The 14,922-nt window shown below is 40.2% G+C and overlaps 1 protein-coding gene across 1 annotated transcript; it reads left to right on the forward strand.

Annotated features, from left to right (window-relative positions):
- The first annotated feature begins 271 nt into the window (after positions 1 to 271).
- LOC133440707 (zinc finger protein 135-like) lies at positions 272 to 14,265 on the forward strand. Its single transcript, XM_061718026.1, has 6 exons — positions 272 to 1,406; positions 3,893 to 4,008; positions 4,086 to 4,217; positions 4,262 to 4,375; positions 4,603 to 4,716; positions 12,342 to 14,265. Exons 1-6 carry the CDS (start codon positions 407 to 409, stop codon positions 13,527 to 13,529), a joined length of 2,664 nt encoding a protein of 887 aa, XP_061574010.1. The 5' UTR covers positions 272 to 406; the 3' UTR covers positions 13,530 to 14,265.
- The last annotated feature ends 657 nt before the right edge of the window (positions 14,266 to 14,922 follow it).

The following is a 14,922-nucleotide window of genomic DNA, read 5'->3' on the forward strand; positions in this document are numbered from 1 at the left end:
TTTCGTCGATTCCGCTGGCAACAAGAAACAGTTCAAATCTCTGGATCCAGACTCCAATTTTCTGCTAGGTTTCCTACAGTCACAGTGCCACCTAATGGTCACAGAGAGTAATGCACTTGTTTTCAAATATACTACATAGCTGAAGGGGAAGACAGAAGGTTCAGGACAAACTTTAAACCTCACAAATACAACCAAACAATCAACAGTGGGAAACACTTTTGACTTGTTAAAGTCCTGTCTTTTTGTAATTCCAGAACTCCCACAAGAAAATGTTTGTAAGGTGGAGGAGGACGGGGTTTTCAGTGACCAGCACCTCGATAACCTGGAGAGGAGCTGCAGCCCGGACCAGGAGGAACCAGGGCATCCACAGACTACAGAACTGGAGGAAGACTCCAGCGGTCAGGAGATGAAGCACGAGGACGTAGAGGTGGATGTCTCATTGGTCAATGTCGCTGATGTGAAAGTTGAAAATGGTGAACCAGGACCAAACTGTGTCCAGCTGCTGTTGCACACTTCTCCTGAAGCTCAAAACAAAGATGAGGAAGGAACTGAAAGTTTACGCTCAGACTCCAGTAAAACTGCAGATCCACAGCCAATGAGACGACACGGTGACCGCGAAGATGCTGCTGTCCCGTCAGACAGCAACTGTAAATCAAAGCTGACCAGGACCCACACAGGGAAGAAGGCGTTTTCTTGCAGCACTTGCAAGAAAGAGTTCAGTAAAAGTCATATTTTAATGAATCACATGAAGATCCACACTGGCGAAAGGCCCTACCTGTGCAGCACCTGCGGAAAATTGTTTAGAAAGTCATCAACATTCAATAAGCATAAAATGATCCACATGGGCGAGAAGCCCTACATCTGCAAAACATGTGGAAAAAGTTACACAGACCGTTCCAGCCTGCTGGTTCACTCGAGGACCCACACTGGCGAAAGGCCGTACCTGTGCAACACCTGCGGCAAAAGCTTTACTAGATCATCACTTCTTAAAAGCCACATAACCACGCACACGGGCGAGAAACCCTTCATCTGCAAAACATGTGGAAAAAGTTACACAGAACGTTCCAGCCTGCTGGTTCACTCGAGGACCCACACCGGCCAAAAGCCGTACCTGTGCAACACCTGCAGCAACGCCTTTACTTATTTATCAGCTCTTAAGCGCCACATAACCACACACACGGGCGAGAAGCCCTACATCTGCAAAACATGTGGAAAGAGGTACACAGAACGTTCAACCCTTGTGATTCACTTGAGGACCCACACCGGTGAAAGGCCGTACCTGTGCAACACCTGTGGAAAAACCTTTACTAAAACATCACATCTTAAACGGCACATAACCACTCACATGGGTGAAAGTGATATTTGTGCAAGACGTGCAACAAAGGTTTTAGCTGCAGAATGGATTTGCTGAGTCACATGAAAAGTCACCCGGAGGAGAAGTCTGGTGACTCGTGACAAATGAAGCTCATGTTGTCGTCCTCCGGGGGCAGCTGTCCACTCCTGTCTGACCCACAGAAGAAGAACCCGCACAAGTCCAACCACCACTTCCTGTGGCTGATGAGCCTAATCCCCTCCCCACAAGGGTTGCAGGTTCAACCCGGATTTATGCTTCTCCGTCAACTTGACGCAGAGGGAACGATGTGGTTGTGTACTTTTTTTAAAGTTCTGCATTGAGTTTTTTTGAATCCTTGTTCCTTCTTAAAATCGTTATTTGTTGCTGTTGGTAACTTGCCGTCTCCACGGTGCAAATAAAGAGCTGTTAGTATTTGCTGAAAGTTTCTTTAAACGTGACAGTTTATTTCATTCATCTACAAAGCCTCTCTCACTCGTCCTTTTTCCTGTCTGTTTCTTCTTCACTCACATTCTCTTTGTAAAGTTAATCTGCAGCTCCATGTTGTTAAACTCTCTCCATCTACTTCGTTCAAAGGTTAGTCCAAGTTTGATATTTTTACGTGTTCAGTTTTTACAACGTTCCTCTGAAAAACATGAAGAAACTTGAGAGAAACGAGGACAAAAGAAGAAACGCAACCATCAACACGTCAGAAACAGAACAGCCAACCATCTGTCACCATTTTATAAACTTTGATATCTGCAGCATTAAACAAAAAAACTCGAAGATTTCAGAAGTCAGTGCAGTCAGATACGGTTGCTTTTATTTCCCCTTTAAAATGTTTTTATTGATTTAGAAAACAAGAACATTTGGTTTGCAAATGAATGAGGAAATGAGTGTGATGTGGGAAACACATCACGATACTTGAGTCACGATACAATACGATATTGCGGTATCCAAATTTTGCGGTATATTGCGATATTATACATAATTCGCTGAAAACTGTAAAAGGCTTTATGCGTTTTCAAATCTGAGCTGCACGTACATCGGATTATCGTGATAATTCATGGGACAAACTAAGTCAAAACAATGCAATTCAAATGATCCATGCTGTGTTATTGTAACTATACAAGCTAAAGTTACAACATATCTGTGTATGTTTTTCATATTATTTACATAATGAGATTTTAACAATATTATTGAATCACATGTATAAAATCAAGTTGTACTAGATTTACAACTCGTCTGACACATGATTTCTTCTAAAGCTGATGTTGAGATCCGTGTTGAAGCTGCAGATCTGCAGGTTGGAGAGCAGGAAGAAGAGGGAGGATCATCGGGATCAGATTCCAGGAAGAGGACACACTTTGGATTTAACCCTTTTATATCAGACATCCGTTTAGGAGTAAATGTCTTTTTACCTCAACTCATATGTTGTCAAAAATAATAATAACAAATGTAATTAAGCTTTCATTTTAGATGGATGAATTATTTTATTGTTAATTCTGGAATATTACACTCTCCATATGTAGAAAGAGCGGCAGTGCCCCCTGGTGGTGAGTTATAAAAGCTCAACAGAATCAGAAAAAGGTTTATTGCCAAGTTTGTTAAACACACAAAAGGAATTTGTTGTGGTGATTGGTGCAATACAATACAAATATAAAATATAAAAGCAAATATATAAAAGAAAATGTATAAGCAAAAATGAACAATATGAGGTTTTTAAAGTGCCGGATATGAGTCTGTGCAAAAGTGACTTAGGATGTGCGTTAAAGGGGACCTATTATGGCATTTAATGTATATTTTAAACAGGCATTGAATGTCTTAAAAACAATCTAAAGATTGTTTTTTCTACATAAATCAGAAATTCAGCCTCTGGGCCATGTCTCTAGTTTTACCGCTTCTAACCTCCTTCTCTGTGAGGGATTCTGAGGGGATGGGAGGTTATGATAATGAGGCTCTGTGCTGATTGGCTGCTTGAATGACGTGTAGCAAGGGAGGGAACAAAGCCTCGCTACCCTACGCTGCGGCTCTGCGTTGGTGAAACGCAGAACCATAAATCAGCCTTTAGTCACCTCGTCTTCACACAGGAAGATTTAATTGAATTCTAAACAGGTACACCACAGTTATTTACTCCGATTCCTCATCATTTCATTTTATTATGTTACAAGACAAATGAATCATGTTAACTGTAAAGAAATCACAACACTGAATTTTCACAAATGGCAACTTTATTGTTAAAAAAAAAAACCTAAGTTGTATATAAGTAACATTTATGCACTATTGCTGGCTCAAGGAAGGACCGTGCATCTTCTGAAGGTGTCGTTGAACAGCTTCAGATAATAATGATCTTAACTACGCTGCAGCCGTCTGGACATGTGGTTGGGTGGAGCAGGTCGTCCTCCATCCTGAAGGTCATGGACTGACCCCAGTCTGAGGAGTCTTTGAGCAGGACACTGAACCCCACACTCCCACCTGATATGACGACTGGGCTACGATGTAGAACATGATTACTACTGTAAATATCCAGTACTGATACTTGAAAATCAAACTTGTCGTCAGTTCAACATTTACTGGAATTTAAACTGAGCAGAGAGAACTTGGAAGCAGGACTGAAGATCACAAAACTGCATCTGGACGAACCAGCAAACTTCAGGAACCGTGTCATCAAGATTCAGGTGTCTGTTCCAGGACTCTCCTGTGTTTCCATGGAGATGCCCTCTGACCCTGACCTCTTCCTCATCTTCATCATCAGCACCAGCAGCAGGATGACGACAGCCATCAGGACGACGGAGCAGATATGACGTGGACTCTGAATGAGCGGAAAGACTCCGCCCTCCAGCTCACGTCCAGCCGGTTGTCCAGACTCAGGGGAGACGCTGCACAGGTGTACTTGTGCTTCCTCTGCAGCTCCTCTTCATCCACCATCAGCGTCTTCCTCAGCTGGTAGAGACCGTTGCCGTTGTGCAGCACCGAGCCAACGGTCATTTCCTCCTCGTCCACGGGTTCACCGCCCCGCAGCAGCGTCAGGTTGATGTGGCGAGGGTAGAAGTCTGTGGCCAGACAGGTGATCTGGGCCCCGCCCCCCCCGGCTGTGATAGGAGGCGTAGTCGAGGTCGAACACGACGCATCACCAGGTGCTTGTTGATCTCCAGCAGGTGTTGCAGAGTCCGGGCACAGAAGGGCAGGTAGATGTTTGAGAAGCGCATCTGAAAGTAAATCTGCTCCATGGTGTCCAACTGGAACTCCCAACCATCACCACCGCCGTACAGGAAGTGGGTCGTGTTACACACTACGCTTTCGGCATCATGACCATTCACACCATCCCTGACCATGAGGAAATTATGCTGATCGTCTTCCTGGTCCCCACAAACCACCATCCTCTGGTAAACGTAGATGCCTGGAGAGGTCAGGTTCAGCTGTTTTCTGGCTATGTCCAACCTGATCCTCATCCCCTTCATATTGTCCTTCAGCCCATTCAAGGCTAACTTTCTCACGTCAAGCTCCTCCCCTTTCTCACCTCCAGCACCGACCTTCATCACTCTGTTGGTCTCTGAGTCATAGTACCCCACCTGGATGTCGTCCAGCATCAGGACCGCCATGTACTCTGGGAACTGGGTTGGTCCTGAGATGTAGGTGAGCAACACCGACAGTGAGTGCCCGGAGCCTAAAAAAATGCACAGAATTATCGGTAAGACCAGGGGTGAAAGTAAGCTGGATCGGTCCGGAACGGGAATCTGGAAAGAAACATAGACCCAGATCCCACAGGAAGGCGTTTTGAGCAGAGTGGGAGGAGAGAGAAGAGTGGAGAGGACAGATGATCCAGCTGTTATTCCCAGTTTACTGATGCTCACAACACGAGCAGAAACTAATCAAATGTTAACTAGAAGACAAACATATCCCTTTATCTAACGCTGACAGTTTGTCCCTCAGACGAGCAAACTACACTACAGCGGTGTAACGTTACATTTACACCGCTGTAATGTAACGAGCTGCCCACAGCGCCTCCTGGTGGCAGAACACAGGAATATACAGTGAACACATACAGAACACACCTGTCAAGTCTCCCGTTTAGGTGGGAAACTACCGTATTTCACCCCTCTTTCCCGCTGTCCTCCCGTATTAGTATTTTCCTGTAAATTTCCCGTTTTATAATATAATAATTTTTAAACCGCAAACTGAATTGTCACTAGTCTCGCCAGAAACTGCCTCCTGCTGCAGGCTGGGGGGCAGTTCTCACGAGGTTAGTGGCAACAACGGGAACAAACTCGGAACAACAAATCAGAGATGGATGGATGTAACCAGAGAGAGGAGACATTTCTGACAAAAAAGCAAAGACCTTGTGTAAATATCTCTAAAAAATGGAAACCGGATTTACTTTCCTAAAGAGGAGCAGGACCATGAGCAGTTACGAGTTCTGAAAGTTATATCAGCTGGAGACACAGAAACATGCGTCTGTTCATCAGTCATTGATGGCAGAGAGCCACATGAGTGAAAATGACAAATTAAAATAAAATGTAAATGTTTCACTTGAAGACAATCAATGCATATATAAACTAAAAATGTTTAAAATAAATAAGTGTGCTTTAATTCACTAGTGTTTTCATTTAGGCTCTATTATAGGAATTACAAACACAGGAATGTCCACAGCATTTCAGTGTCAACAAAGGTAGAACTAGCAGATTCTGAGCTCATAATTGTAGTTTGTAAGTGGTTGACAGGTAGTTATTTTAGATTTCTCATAAATCTGTCTCGGTTGGACTGGCGGGACAGCGGCGGATTATTATTATTATTATTTTAAAATCCAAAACTTGACAGGTATGATACAGAATCGCCATCAAAATGCAGAGAAAGATTTAGGACATATTTAAGAGAAAAGGGGAGAGCGACTCCGAAGTTAGAGATGAAGAAAAGAGGGAGGAAGCAGCAGCAGAACCAAAAAGAGGGGCAGGCTATTGACAGAATTAAGGGCCAACTAACTAAATAATGTTAAACTTTACTGTCTCAGAACACACACACATAACATTACGCTGGAAATTATATTAAAATGTTTTTTTTTTTAATTTATTTAGATGGGATTATGCATATTGACACATAAAGCAGTGTAAATACAGGCTATTATCTAGCTCTGTGCAGCTCTCATCTAGAACATTACATGTCTGTGTGAGAACAGCCTTTTTACAGTTAGTCTTACTCTGAATTAGGTAAACAACACTAGTTTTACTTTTTTATAAACTATAAGCATACTATAATTTTAAAATTGTAAAATTGAATTTGTGTCTGAGGTTTGGCCCGTGGGGGGCGATTAGTTCCTACAAGAACTTTATCCTACTGTAAATAAAGAAACACAGCTGTTTCCAGCAGTATTTGTTACCTGTCCTGAACTCATCACCAGGGGCCTGTACTACGAAGCAAGTTCAACATATCCAGGATATCTTTTCCTTATCCAGATTCACTAAGCGGGACAATTGCAATCACGCTAAGCGGTCACACGACGGTGGTTATCAACTCGGTATATCAACCCAGGTTTCTCCAATCTGGATATGAGCGCGTGCACATAAAAGGGGCGGTGTTTTCAGCGCATGACCAATCGCAAGCATGGAGAAGTCCGCTGTCAGAGCCGCTTATTTCAGTAGCGAAGAGCAAACAATAATTTTACGGAAATATGATGAGTATAGGCATATAATACAGGCAAAAAGCAACACAGTTGCAGCTGCAAAATGCAGGAAAGACAGCTGGCAAAAGATCGCTGACTGTATAAATGCGTAAATTCATAGGGATATAAACATATATTTGAATATTCTGGGAATCTTAATCTTAAACTGTAAACCATGATCAGCAATATTAAAATAATAAAAGGCTTGCAATATTTCAGTTGATTTGTAATGAATCCAGAATGTATGACATTTCTTTTGTTTTTGTGTTTGCATTACAGAAAATCACAATATTCTAATTTTCTGAGACAGTCTGTATATATTGGTTCTATAACTATTGTTGTTGACCGATAACTTGTGCTGATGCTGTACCAAAGAATTGGGTTTTTTTTTATTTATTTAATTTAATTTTTTATTTTTTCAGGAGGGGGGTATTTAGTATTTTAAAGTGACTTCTCAGAATGTTCGAGGGACGAAATTGAAAATCCCTTTTTTGCTATCCCCTTACAAATGCATCTTCTTTTTCATTTCTTCTTCATTTATTTATTTAATTGGTATCAGTTTTGGATTGACTGTACATCGGATTTTGGGTGATGATTTGTTTTATTTATTCATTGATTGATTTATTTTTTATTTTCTCCTCCACCTCTTTTTTCTTTTTTTCCTTTTTTTTTGGATCGTTCAGTACTCATCAGGGAAAGCAAAGGGGTTTTTGGTGGTCCCTGAATACGCGTTCTCTTCGGAGGGATCCTCTCACGATCCGCGCAGCAAAGCTCCACTGGATTCTCTTCGAAAGGGCATGTCATTTTCCAAGAGAGCTGATTGGTCAGTGGGCGGTGCTTTTACACCCGGCGATCTGTATCTCGAACATAACCTGCTCCGGAGCAGGTTAGCGGTTCAGCATAAGTTACCATGGCGATGTGCCCCGCTAAGAAGTGAACCACCGTCGTAGTCCTGAAAACCCAGGGTTAAACCTGAAGTTACCTCGCTAACCCCAAATCCCGCTTCGTAGTACAGGCCCCAGGTGGAGGAGCAGAAACCCCGACATCAAATGGAGAACAAACATATTTATTACACTGCTGGTAAAAACCCGATCGTCTGTTTCTGAGTTTTTACTTTCAGTTTTGCAGATGAAAACACACGAAGACCCACGCAACAGCAGCGGAACTGATGAGTAGAGTCTGGTTCCTGACGGACGGACAGAGGAGGAGGACGGACGGTTCTGTTGTTTCCTTTCTTTTTCCTCTTCAACAATGTCTAAGGTGAATCATCTGAGAGAGTTTATCGGTCAGCGACTAACAGCAGCTGCTGTAGAAATATTGTCAGTGTTTGAAAAAAGCATCTTGGAGTATGAAGAAGAGCTCGACCGTCAGCGCAGACTGTTGGACCTCGCCTGGAAACCTGAAATCAGACTCCACAGAGTCGGTACGTAACCCTGGAAAGTTGAATGAATGAACACATGAGTATGACTCCTACAAGATCCATTTGTTTCCAGTTAAAAGCCGTGGTGATGAAGCAAACCAACTAAATGGGAAACTCCCCAGCTCAAGCAGCTGCTGATGTGGGATTCGGAAACATCCCGAACTAACTTGTTGTTCTGTTTACTTGGTGCTGCCTTTCATGCTCCATTCACACTCTGGACCACACTGATGTTTCACACTTTATGAATGAATGAATCAATCAATTTTTTATTTCGAACATGTAAAAAATAAACATTAACATCTTCATATTCACATATGTTGGAAAGAAGGAGTAGGAAGAAGTCTACACTTTTTCCTAGTTCCTACCCCTTTATAACTCTATGAATTTACATTATTGCTATTATTATATCTACACAATATCCATATAAATATAGTCTATATAAATACTATGTAAAACAAGCCTATTACCACATAATTGTCCATGTAAGTATATAGAAAATATAAATATTACATGAATATTATATCAATACATAGAAAATACAAATATTTTATAAATCTATATAAATATACACTATATAACAACATAAATATCCCTATAAATATATATATATGCTACATACCTAATAAATATATAACATATATTACATAATTATAACTATCCCTCTCAACATATAAATATACTACATAAATATCCACATATCTAAACATATCTTAAGCAAGTATAATATACTATTTTTCCCTATTTTATTAGTTTCTCACACTCGTTACCCCATTTCCTCTTCCATATACCTGTTTATAAATATTTTTTGTATCTCCTTTTAAACAGATTTATGTTAGTACCTTTTCATTTCCAGCTCCAAACTGTTCCACAGAGTCTCCACAGTTCCATATGCACATGCTGCACATTGTTGTTCCTACTTTGTTTTCTTTATGTTTACTTTATTTCACAAAAACATGAAGTTTACAAATTATATATCTGAAACAGAACATAGAAATCTCATTTCATGCCAGGGGGGATAAGAGTGGTGCTGCCTTTTATGGTCCATTCAGACTCTGGACCAGACTGTTATTTCATACTTTACACTTAATCCTTTATTTAGTAGAAAAGATGCAGATCACACTGGCTCCGTGTAGATTTTTTTTTTATTCATTAATTCAGCACAGTATAAAAACAGAACAAGTAACATACAAATGTAAAAGAGAGATTGGTAATGTGCTAGGCTTAGGCAAAAAGCCCAAGGGGCTTATACGAGGCTCTACCTGTAAAATACAGCAAAATATTGTACAAAGATTTAAAATATGCAGAATACATGATTGCAGTCTAAAAACAAAGACAAAGCAAATAAACAGCAGCATGAATAGAATACATGGTTTCTACATGATTAAAGAAAAAAATAACAAATCTAGAAATATCATTAGGTAATCTGATCAATTAAATGTGTCCTGAGTTTATGTTTAAAATGATTGAATGAAGTAGAGGTAGACGAGATTGCTGTAGGTGTTCCATAACTGTATCTGATGGAGAACTGACACAAACCAGTACGGAACTTCAGGAGATTTAAATGATTAGCCTGTCTTGTATTAAAATGGTGCATATCACTGTTGAACTGAAAACAATCTTTACATGGCAAAGAAAATGAAACTGGCAGGAACAATACTTTGAAAATAAAATTGCAGGTTTGATATGTATTTAACTTAAAGATGGGTAAAATATTGAGTTGTTTGAAAAGAGGGGCAGAATGAGCAGACCAATTACTGTGTGTGGCAATCCTGCACAATCTTTTTTACAACATATGAAGTTTATGAAGATCTGTGTTGTAGCTAGCTCCCCAAATACTATTACAGTAAATGAGATATGGATATATCAAGCTATAATAAAGAGTTGGGAGACAATTTTCATTCACCAAACTACGGAATTTGCCAATAATACCAATAGATTTAGATATTTTTTACAGACATGGTTGATGTGGTTTTTCCAGCTTAAACTTTCATGGATAATTACACCAAGGAAGGTTGTTGATGTAACCTGAATGAGCGGGTCATCTCCTATAGACAGACCGGTGTTAGATTTACAATATATTTTATTTTTTGATGCAAATATAATAAAATTAGATTTTTTTATATTCAGTGATAGTTTGTTAATTTTAAACCATTTTGAAATGTTTTGTAAATTGTGATTAGCCTTTCCCATTAATGATGAAAAATCATTATGTGAAATAAATAAGTTTGTATCATCGGCAAAAAGTACAGGAAACAAGGAGTACAAGGCTGCGGCCAAATCATTTATTTAAATCAAAAATAACAGGGGCCCTAGTATAGACCCCTGGGGGACCCCGCATTTTAAGGTGGCCCACTTATGATTTACGGTCAATGATGACAAATTACTGACGGTTATGAATATAATTGAAAAGCAACACATGAGTGATTCCAGCAAATTCATAGTGTAATAATTTTTGAAGAAGAATATCAAAATTAACTGTGTCAAAAGCTTTGGATAAATCAAGAAAGATTCCCAAAGCGTATTCATTATTATTGAGTTTTATCAACTAATTGAAGTAAAGCCATTTCTGTAGAATGATTTTTCCTAAATCCATATTGGTGTTTATACAGTATATTACAGTCCTGCAAATGTTTCATCATTCTGTTATTGACCAATTTCTCCAGGATCTTTGAGAAACATGGGAGAACAGAAATGGGCCGGTAGTTACTAAATACACTATGCTCTCCAGATTTGTTTACAGGGACTACTTTGGCAATTTTGAATTCATTGGATATTATTCCAGTTTCTAGAGATGTGGTGAAAATATGGGTAAAAGGCTTAGCAATTGAATGTCTAGTTTTCATAATTAAGTTAGATCTGACCTCATCATGACCAGCAGCTGAGTCTTTCAGGCACATCATTATGTCCAAGATTTCCTTCTCTGTAGGAGGCTTGACGCTCTGAATAGAAGGATGGGAACCTGTCAGAAACTCAGATGGAGACCCGGCTATAGGAGTTATCCTTTCTGAAAGAACTGTACCAATATTAACAAAATAATTGTTAAAAACATATGCAATGTCAGATGGGTCAGAGTTGACTCGATTTTCATCAACAAATTGAGATGGAAGAGTGGCTGTAGACTTATCCATTTTTAGAAGCTGGTTAACGACTCCCCAGGTAGTTTTTATGTTATTAGAAGCCTCATTGAATTTGTCGGAAAGGTTCTTTTTCTTGGCAGTTCTAACAAGATGATTATAATTGTTACGAAATGTCTTATAATTTGCTTTATTAATTGGAGATGGATTACTGATGAATTTCTTATACAATCTATTCTTAGCTTTCAGAGACTTGTGGAGATCTGGTGTAAACCAGGGTTTTCTAAATGCAGAGACCTTGTTTGCTTTTTTGCTGACAAGAGGAAAGCACCTGTTGAATACAGAGTTGAAAGACTTGAAAAATGACTGATATGCTTGTTCAACATCATCATGGGTGTATCCATCATTCCATAGGATGTCATCAACCTGCATCTCAAACCGGTCAACATTTATTTTGTTATACACTCTAATACTTAGAACTAGAACTTGTAAGACGTGAGATGACACTGGCAAAAAACACGATGGTTGGAGGATGCTCATATAGGAGTTCATATGCAGTACTTGTGGTTAGATCGTTATATATGACGCGGAAGAAGCCATTTCTAGAACGACAACTTTATTCTTCAACTGTCTCGATACCAACGCAGTAACACAAGAGTACAGTCACAGTGCCACCAAATGGTCACACAGAGTAATGCACTTGTTTTCAAATAACTACATAGATGAAGGGGAAGACCGAAGATTCAGGACAAAGTTTAAACCTCACAAATACAACTAAACAATCAACACTGGGAAGCACTTTTGACTTGTTAAAATCCTATCTTTTTGTCCCTTTTTGTAATTCCAGAACTCTCACAAGAAAATGTTTGTAAGGTGGAGGAGGACGGGGTTTTCAGTGACCAGCACCTGGATAACCTGGAGAGGAGCTGCAGCCCGGACCAGGAAGAACCAGGGCATCCACAGACTACAGAACTGGAGGAAGACTCCAGCGGTCAGGAGATGAAGCACGAGGACATAGAGGTGGATGTCTCATTGGTCAATGTCGCTGATGTGAAAGTTGAAAATGGTGAACCAGGACCAAACTGTGGCCAGCTGCTGTTGCACACTTCTCCTGAAGCTCAAAACAAAGATGAGGAAGGGACTGAAAGTTTACGCTCAGACTCCAGTAAAACTGCAGAACCGGTGCCAATGAGACGACACGGTGACCACGAAGATGCTTCTGTCCTGTCAGACAGCAACTGTAAATCAAAGCTGACCAGGACCCAAACGGGGAAAAAGGTATTTTCTTGCAGCACTTGCAGGGAAGATTTCAGTAAAAGTTGTAATTTAATGGATCACATGAAGATCCACGCTGGCGAAAGGCCGTACCTGTGCAACACCTGCGACAAAACCTTTACTACATTATCAATTCTTAAACGGCACATAACCACGCACACGGGCGAGAAGCCCTACATATGCAAAACATGTGGAAAAAGTTACAAGCAACGTTCCAACCTGGTGGTTCACTCAAGGACCCACACTGGCGAAAAGCCGTACCTGTGCAACACCTGCGGAAAATCGTTTGGACTAGCATCACTTCTTAAAAATCACATATACACGCACACGGGCGAGAAGCCCTACATCTGCAAAACATGTGGAAAAAGTTACAGGCAACGTTCCCACCTGGTGGGTCACTCGAGGACCCACACCGGCGAAAAGCCATACCTGTGCAACACCTGCGGAAAATCGTTTGGACACGCATCACTTCTTAAAAATTACATATACACGCACACAGGCGAGAAGCCCTACATCTGCAAAACATGTGGAAAAAGTTACAGGCTACGTTCCACCCTGGTGGCTCACTCGAGGACCCACACCGGCGAAAGGCCGTACCTGTGCAACACCTGCAGCAAAACCTTTACTCAATCATCAGCTCTTAAACAGCACATAACCACGCACATGGACGAGAAGCGATATTTGTGCAAGACGTGCAACAAAGGTTTTAGCCGCAGAATTGATTTGCTGAGTCACATGAAAAATCACCCGGAGGAGAAGTCTGGTGACTCGTGATAAATGTAGCTCATGTTGTCGTCCTCCGGGGGCAGCTGTCCACTCCTGTCTGACCCACAGAAGAAGAACCCGCAGAAGTCCAACCACCACCTCCTGTGGCTGATGAGCCTAATCCCCTCCCCACAAGGGTTGCAGGTTCAACCCGGATTTATGTTTCTCCGTCAACTTGACGCAGAGGGAACGATGTGGTTGTCTACTTTTTTATTTAAATTCTGAATTGAGTTTGTTTGAATCCCTGTTCCTTCTTAAAATCATATTATTTGTTGCTGTTGGTAACTTGTCGTCTCCACGGTGCAAATAAAGAGCTGTTAGTATTTGCTGAAGTTTCTTTAAACGTTTATTTCGTTCATCTACAAAGCCTCTCTCACATGTCCTTTTTCCCATCTGTTTCTTCTTCACTCACATTCTCTTTGTAAAGTTAATCTGCAGCTCCATGTTGTTAAACTCTCTCCATCTACTCCGTTCAGAGTTTAGTCCAAGTTTGATATATTTACGTGTTCAGTTTTTATAACGTTCCTCTGAAAAACATGAAGAATCTTCAGAGAAACGAGGACAAACAGGGAAACAAATAACGATACTTGAGTCACGATACAATACGATATTGCGGTATCCAAATTTTGCAATATATTGTGATGTTATACATAGTTCGCTGAAAACTGTAAAAGGCTTTAAGAATTTTAAATCTGAGCTGCGTGTACATAGGATTATGGTGATAATTCATGGGACAAACTAAGTCAAAACAATGCAATTCAAATGATCCATGCTGTTATTGTAACTATATAAGCTAAGGTTACAACATATCTGTGTACGTTTTTCATATTATTTAAATAATATGAAATAAACTATTACTGAATCACATGTATAAAATCAAGGTGTACTAGATTTACAACTCGTCTGACTCATTATTTATTATAAAGCTGATGTTGAAATCCGTGTGGAAGCTGCAGATCTGCAGGTTGGAGAGCAGGAAGAAGAGGGAGGATCATCGGGATCAGATTCCAGGAAGAGGACACACTTTGGATTTAACCCTTTTATATCAGACATCCGTTTAGAAGTAAATGTCTTTTTACCTCAACTCATATTTAGTCAGAAATAATCATGAAAATGTAATTAAGGTTTCATTCTAGATGGATGAATTATTTTATTGTTTATAATTCTGGAAATTACACTCTCCATATGTAGAAAGAGTAGCAGTGCCCCCTGGTGGTGAGTTATAAAATCTCAACATAAACCCAAGTGTGAACAATCTATTGTAATAATAATAATATAAACACAAATAAAAAAAGACTTCAGTGCATCAACAAGAGGAAAGTTGTCAGTGATGCAGATTATTGGTACAGCGTGATAAGTACAACCAGCATTTAGCTCAGAAAACTGTGGAAAGAGAAATGTC

Source organism: Cololabis saira, chromosome 3, assembly GCF_033807715.1.
Source record: "Cololabis saira isolate AMF1-May2022 chromosome 3, fColSai1.1, whole genome shotgun sequence".
NCBI classification, from domain to species: Eukaryota; Metazoa; Chordata; class Actinopteri; order Beloniformes; family Belonidae; genus Cololabis; species Cololabis saira.

Excerpts from the sequence above, each read along its gene's own strand:
- LOC133440707 (XM_061718026.1), top strand. The coding sequence starts at position 407 with ATGAAGCACGAGGACGTAGAGGTGGATGTCTCATTGGTCAATGTCGCT. Across the intron at positions 1,407-3,892 it reads TTTAGCTGCAGAATGGATTT|TTCAACATTTACTGGAATTT; the intron begins GCTGAGTCACAT and ends ACTTGTCGTCAG. Across the intron at positions 4,009-4,085 it reads ACCGTGTCATCAAGATTCAG|CACCAGCAGCAGGATGACGA; the intron begins GTGTCTGTTCCA and ends CTTCATCATCAG.